The sequence below is a fragment of the Triplophysa dalaica genome, chromosome 6, assembly GCF_015846415.1.
Source record: "Triplophysa dalaica isolate WHDGS20190420 chromosome 6, ASM1584641v1, whole genome shotgun sequence".
Lineage (NCBI taxonomy): Eukaryota > Metazoa > Chordata > Actinopteri > Cypriniformes > Nemacheilidae > Triplophysa > Triplophysa dalaica.
The window spans coordinates 9,438,937-9,446,469 of NC_079547.1; the positions used below are offsets into that span (position 1 = coordinate 9,438,937).

The 7,533-nt window shown below is 36.9% G+C and overlaps 1 protein-coding gene across 1 annotated transcript; it reads left to right on the plus strand.

Moving 5' to 3' along the window:
• The first annotated feature begins 736 nt into the window (after window positions 1-736).
• Window positions 737-4,829, plus strand: LOC130424978 (uncharacterized). Its single transcript, XM_056751007.1, has 5 exons — window positions 737-2,199; window positions 2,355-2,488; window positions 2,930-3,095; window positions 3,356-3,649; window positions 3,835-4,829. The coding sequence occupies exons 1-5, from the start codon at window positions 2,093-2,095 to the stop codon at window positions 4,619-4,621; spliced, it is 1,488 nt and encodes a 495-aa protein (XP_056606985.1). The 5' UTR covers window positions 737-2,092; the 3' UTR covers window positions 4,622-4,829.
• Window positions 4,830-7,533: the final 2,704 nt, after the last annotated feature.

A 7,533-nucleotide genomic window follows, 5' to 3' on the forward strand; every position in this document is an offset into this window, starting at 1 on the left:
TAAGGGATTACTCATATGTTTTCTGTAATTTAATTACAGTTACTTTTGATGTAATTAAACTAAATACTTTGTGCAATATATTGGTGTGCAATAGTGTAATGGACATCAAAATTCAAAGTCTTACTTTAAAATATGTGCTTTAATATATCATTCTCACATTTGTAATACTTTGGTCAGTTAATAATATTATTTATTTGAATTAATTAAATACGCCGTTTCATGTCTATCCTTGAATCACTTAATAAAGGTTGATGTAGGATATAGAAAGTAATTAGTAATGAGTAACTAAATACTTTTTGGACAGAGTAATTTTGACAGTAATCTAATTACACTATTGAATATGTAATGAGTAACTAGTAATTAATTACTTTTTCAGAGTAACTTACCCAACACTGAATTGAACTAATATGGGATGATATCTCAATTTCAGTTTGGATGAAGTCTGAGACTTATGTGCTGCATTTTATAAGTAAACACTGTTATCCTTTAGGAATAAATTACTCTCCTAACTCTTGTTCTTTTACCATTTTATTTTATCTTTATTATAGTTAATACATTAATATAATTAAATTATATCTTAAATTAGCTTAGCTTCGGTAAATTCCGTTCACATAGCTTTATTATTTTTTTTAAATATATTTTCTTCTGTAAAGCTGCCTTTGACAATACACATTGTGAAAAGCGCTATATAAGTAAAATCGGATTGAATTATCCATGGGGAAAGATGGTTAAATTATTCACAATTACCCAAGCTAATAGAAGGCCAGCGCCCCAGTGGTAAAGTTGGCGGGCCACAGAGGTCAACTGTCTGTGGTCCACCGGGTTTTGCTAATCATTTTTCCAGCGGTCAACCAGCGGCAGCCGCCACATTTCTGCTAGTGGTCCGCTATGAGCCGCTGGTTTATCCACGATCGACCCGCCGTTCATAATTGTTAAATAACGCAAACCAATGTGTCCTTAAATACAATACTGGATCAAACATGTTTAATAGCAACAGCACATTTATTATTTTAACACATCAAATACATAAATGCAACCTTTATCAAATGCTTTTAACCAACGTCGCAGAAAAAGAAGCATCCAGATAACATTTATTTGTATCCATACTTATATAGTTATGCATCTTTCCAGTGAGACCATAGTAAATGGTGAACACAAAATAAATAGTTGTACTACAATTATAAACACCATAGCTTTACTTGCATAGTAGTAATTCATATTATTACCTTACCCATGGTTTTCAAAAACTATAGCTTACAACTCTAGCATTCAATATAACTATTATAAAACCTTTATATCAAAACCTTATAGTTCAAACATTTTTTAAATTATTATTTGCTAGATCCTTTCATTTTGATTTCCCTTCCGTTAGGGGGCAGTGTGGCTCAGCCGCATGACGTCATCAAATGCCGCTCCTTCTCTCGCCTCTTATCTTTAAGTTAATTTTGCAATGGGTTTATCGCGAAAGTATTTGCAAAGTCAATGCGGGATGATTTGAAACTGCAGTGACAGGTTTGAGAGGTTGTAGATGCTACATAAATATGTGCAATAAATTTGTATCTCGTGTATTTTGTAAATGCCAGTCTACACATTTGTGACTATTTTTCTGAAACTTCAAATTCAGAAGACAGATTAGTGAGTTTTGTCCACGAGTGCAAATTTTTTACATTCAATTTCAGTTTTTTATTTTACACGTTTTCACATAGTGGTTGTGTGTACATTTTATTGTAGAGGTAGACATACTTACTTAACAAGTGAACAAATTAAAATCTACCTACTCTCAAGTTTTTCTACTGATTTACCTTCATAATAACTTTATAATTATCAGTGTTTTACTGCGCCCTGAAAAGCGCCGTCTTTTGCGCCGCTGTCTTGATATTATGACGGCGTAAATAACGCGCGCTCTGTGACACCAAAACGGCGTTTTTTACGCGCGTCATTTACGGCGTTTTGTCTGTTGTATAATGAGCCCCTCCCGCTGATTTCAACAGCCAGTAAAATTGAACTGTTCTCACCCAATCACTGATGAACTGAGCCATACTAAGATCGAATTCCCAATGGACTTGGTAACGGTTATCTAATTTGCTTTACGATGGCGAGAAGAGAGTTTATTTTGCGCTGCAAGCGTACATTAAATGACTGCAGTCGGCGGTTAACAGAGGATACTGGACCCACTGTGTTTCAGTCAACCTTACTAAGGTAAGGATTTCGCTTGTTAAGCTCTTTACTGCTGATGCCATTAGGCTAAGTACAGTTTTTATTGTATGAGTGACTTGGCAATTTTCTGCGTAATAACAAAAATGTCATTTTAGTGTATCCGTAACGTTCATTTGACTATTTCACGTCATTTTTAGAATGGAAACAATGCAGAGAAGTATTCAATTGGCAAGAGGGGGGCTAATCAATGTACCTGCTGCAGATGCATTACTCCGTGATATAGCAGAATATATAGCAGAAGTTAATGCACATACGCAGACTGAACGACAATGTAAGTGAAACTTAAACACCTTGGAATTTTGCAACATGACTCTTTAGCCAATAGTTTTACAAAAATAGTTTAAGAACAAACCTTTTTAAACTTGCTTAGTATTGATTTGTTTCAGTATTTGTTTCAATACATACACGTTTAGACATTATTTTTACAGAATTCCTTCGAACATAATTTAAACTAAAGATGAAAAATCGACTGTGTGTAAAGATATTTTTAAACTAAGTTGTCATGGGTATTGGATGACCATTGTTTAAATAAACTAATAGTAAAGATTATTGATCCGTGGTGGTTATCATTACATTAGCTGTTCTGACAAAAGTTCCTACGCTACAGCACAAAGCACTTATGTGATTCATTAATACATTGTTGTCACACAGACCTTTCATTGTAGCCCTATCATTTCCATAAGTCACAATTATTTATTGTTTTTTGTTGCAGCCAGTTCCAGTTATCAGGCTCCACTTATCTGTAGTGGAGGTAGAGGAGCGCCCTCTTACAGAATCACTAGAGAGCAACTTTCTTTTCTGAAGTCATGTGGTTTTTCTCTTACTTCAATAGGAGAGATTCTGCAGGTGTCTCTGGCTACAGTTAAACGACACATTAAGTAAGTTGCTTGATGTAGGTCACATTTCTTTTACATGAAATGAACATTAATCTTTATTTATTTGCATTTAAGTCTACTTTATCTCAATTCATATATTTCCTGTTATCAAACACATGGCCTTTGCATGACTTTATATAGTTCCATCCTACTTAAGCCACAAGAAAATTTATATTTTTAGCAATTATTAACATTATCTTGATAATCATTTATTACATTTTTTCATTACATACATTTTTATGTTTGCATACTTGTTTCAACAGGAAGTTCAATTTGAATCATGCTGTGTCATTTTCGGAGGTATCTGATGACGCCCTCGATGAAATGATAAAGGATATTGTGGCTGGGAATGACCAGCTGGGATCTGAGGCCGTCAGAGCACGGTTACGGGCTGGTGGAGTTCGGGTGCAGAGACATCGGATCAGGAAGAGTTTAGCTCGAATAAACCCTAGGGCAGCTGCACTAAGGGCAATGTCTCAAAGACCACAGAGACGATTGTACAGAGTAGCTGGACCAAACTCTCTGTGGCACCTTGATGGCAATCACAAATTGATAAGGTACAGATGCGGTGCTTACAAAACTATGCTTTTGTATACATGTAATATCTAGTAATATGTCATTGACATTATAATACTATATGCCTCCCATTTTGAAAATATATTTAACAGGATGATGTAATGTAATGCATTTTATTTTTATACTTAGTCTCTTATATTATAACACAGTTTCTCTTGTGTTTTAGATGGCGCATTGTCATTCATGGTGGTATAGATGGGTACAGTCGTCTCATAGTCTTTCTCCGTGCCTCAGACAACAACCGAAGCAGCACTGTGTTGGATGGATTTTTAAATGCTGTGGCCATGCATGGGATGCCTTCTAGGGTCAGAACAGATCATGGAGGCGAAAACAATGCTGTCTGTGTCATGATGAACATTTTCAGGGGCCTAGAAAGAGGTAGTGCTATCAGAGGCAGGAGCACTCACAACCAGCGCATTGAGAGGCTCTGGGGTGACATGTGGAGGGGATTTACGAATGTATATTATAATCTTTTCAACTTCCTGGAGAGTGAAGATAAAATTGACATAGACAATGAGATGCACTTATGGGCTCTTCACTATGTCTTCTTACCAAGGATCAACAGGGACTTGACTGCCTTCACCCGGCAGTGGAACAACCATGGGTTGAGAACAGAAGGACATCAGACCCCCATCCAGATTTTTGTCAGAGGCTGCTTGGAGCAACAAGGACAAAGCAGCACAGCAATGCAAGACATTTTTGGCACAACAGCCTGGCCAGCAGATGAAACTGAAGCAACATCTGAACAAGGACAAACCACATCAGGAAGGCAGGGGGCAGCAATGGTTGACTGGCCAGATAGAGTAGCAGTACCACAAAATCGCTACACTTTGGACAATGTGACCTTTGAGCAACTTACTGCACAATTTGATCCGCTTGGTGGTGGAAGAGGAGAACTTGGACTGGACATATTTTGTAATGTTTTATCTTTTTTGGCTTCTCATAATCAATAGTATATGAGAAGTTCATCACAAAATAGAACTAGTTGTATATTGCTGTAGGTTGTATATTGCAACTGACTTTTAAACGACTAAACAGAGCTAACCTTGTAAATTTATAAAGAGAATGTTCTATTATGTTGTTGGTTTCAAAGGCTTTTTATTTTGTCTTCCCAAAAAACATCCAAATTTTTCAGATTTTGTTCACCTTTCAACATTTGTACAACGCCAATAAATGCTTGTGTAGCTTTTATAATATGTAAATATGATTTTGTGATTGTCAGTGTGAATCAAAAACAATGTTGAATGCTGGTAAAATAAAGTTTTATTTTACATGCCTACACAAAAACTTTTTCTCATGAAAAAATTATGACCATCAAATCCACTTGGATCCTGCCCCATAATCTTAACCAGAACTGTACTAAATTCTACAGATTCAGATGTTTGCAAAACATTAGAAAGGTTGCAAACATAAACAAATAACAAACATAAATATATATTCAGCATTTAACAGGAAGAACCCCAGGCAGTTTACTCAAGCATGAATTTAGTCATCTTAATTTAAGTATTTTAAGTCACAATGAAATGACAATTGCTTTATATATAAAGTTCTGAAAAGTTTATCTGTGCATGTTGTTTTATCACTGTTTGCTCCTCATTTTCCATCAACCGTCATTTCTGTCAATCCCCCCCAAAATGGGCTATATTCATGGGTTACTTCGGCAGTTTCCAGTTGGGGAGACTTAAAGCATGAACTGGAAAAATAGTTCAAATTAGCATCATTTAGAGTATTTAGCTGAACATTGCAGCACGCAGCAGTGGTATATAAAAGTGCTGGACTACCGTTTTTGAATGTTATAACAAAATGTTAACTTATGAAAGTATCATTTCAAATATGGTAGAACAGCAGTTCTATATACCACTGCTGTGTGTCGCAATGTCCCATTGTTCCCAAACTGGAAATTACTGAGGGTCTTATTGGTAGAAATTACTGTTGATTGAAAATAAGGAGCGAACAATGATAAAACATCATGCACAGATAAACATTTCAGAACTTTATATCTACAACAAATGTCATCTCATTGTGACTTAAAATAAGGAAATCAAGTTTACACCTTTCCAAAACCAAGAGATCCTTTAATTGCAGTGAACATAAGTTCTTTGAATTCCTCTTCTTCAATCACACCTCTTGGCAGGTAGAGTGTCAGGGCACAGGTTGATGCATAGGGAATTCTTCTAGTTGGCTCTTCTTGTTCATAGAATTCAATGTGGCACTTTTGCTGAAATCCCAGTGGAGGGATTGAATCTGCAGCAGTGACAAATGCCAAAAGATCCTCAAAAGATATGGCCACGTCCTCTTCTGTGAATGTTGGCAAAACAGAACATGTTAAGGTCAAGAAACAAAAAATAATCAAATAAAAAAACTTGTGGATTTAAAAAACACCTTGAATTGACATTAGCCAGCACTCCCACTGGAAGACAGTCTCAATTCAATTCAATTCAATTCAATTCAAGTTTATTTATATAGCGCTTTTCACAATGTGTATTGTTTCAAAGCAGCTTTACAGGGGCAAACAGGAAAAACAGAAAAGTTAAAACACAGCACAGTGCATGGTATTTATACAACGAGTAAGTTCATTCTAATAAATAACATCTAATTTCTAAATAAATAAATGAATGAATGCAGTCTCCCGGTGAGCAGGCCAACACTGCCCTGCTGTGGCGAGGAACCCAAACTCCAATGATTGATTAATGGAGAAAAAAACCTCGGGAGAAACCAGGCTCAACCGGGAGGGCCAGATCCCCTCTGACGTGTCATAGCTGCACTCAGACTGGTGACATGTGATTTTAGTTTAGCATTTAATACCAAATATTGTAACTTCAGCATTAATAAGACAAATAGTCCGTCTTTGCTCTTGGTTGGGGATGTAGTGGTCTGAGCTGGGATGGTCCGATGGTCATATTTCTCTTGGCAGATGGTGGAATTGCCTTAGATGGAGCTGGGATGGTCAGTCAGTCTGCAGCTGTATCTGGTGTAATCTCAATTGGGGATGGGCATCTGTCGGTCGTCTGGACATGGTGGAACTTCTTCCTACCTCGGGATGGGCATCAGTCGGTCGTCTGGACATGGTGGAACTTCTTCCTACCTCGGGATGGGCATCCCGAGGCAGAGGCGGAAAGAGAATAAAGAGAATAATTAGCGTAGCTGCTGTTCATTAACTATGCATTAAGTGAAAGCTTGGCTGAAAAGATGTGTCTTTAATCTAGATTTAAATTGGGAGAGTGTGTCTGACCCTCGAATAGTATCAGGAAGGCTATTCCAGAGTTTAGGTGCTACGTATGAGAAAGCTCGTCCACCTTTGGTGGATTTTGTTATTCTAGGTATTGTCAAAAGTCCTAAGTTTTGAGATCTCAGCGAGCGTGATGGGTTGTAACGTGATAAAAGCTCGGTTAAGTAAGTAGGTGCTAAACCGTTCAGGGCTTTGTAAGTAATTAAAATAATTTTAAAATCAATGCGATACTTAATGGGTAGCCAGTGAAGCGATGATAAAACTGGGGTTATGTGATCGTATTTTCTTGACCTAGTAAGAACTCTGGCAGCTGCATTCTGAACTAACTGTAGTTTGTTTATCGATGATACAGGACAACCACTAAGTAGAGCATTACAATAGTCAAGCCGTGAGGTCACAAATGCATGAATAAGCTTTTCTGCGTCTGCAACACATAAACTATTTCGTAATTTGGCAACATTTCTAAGGTGGAAGAAGGCTGTTTTTGTGATATTTGAGATGTGATTTTTAAATGACAGGTTGCCGTCTAATATAACGCCTAGGTCTTTAACTGTATTTTAACTGTCTCCTCCTCCAGCTCTCGCCTGTTGCTCCCTGGTGAACTCCAGATAATGTCAAAAAGGTCTTTGACATCAT

Bases quoted from the DNA above. Each gene is read 5' to 3' on its own strand.
- LOC130424978 (XM_056751007.1), top strand. From the start codon at position 2,093: ATGGCGAGAAGAGAGTTTATTTTGCGCTGCAAGCGTACATTAAATGAC. The intron at 2,489-2,929 runs GTAAGTGAAACT...TTTTTGTTGCAG, and splicing joins TACGCAGACTGAACGACAAT to CCAGTTCCAGTTATCAGGCT. The intron at 3,096-3,355 runs GTAAGTTGCTTG...TTGTTTCAACAG, and splicing joins ACAGTTAAACGACACATTAA to GAAGTTCAATTTGAATCATG.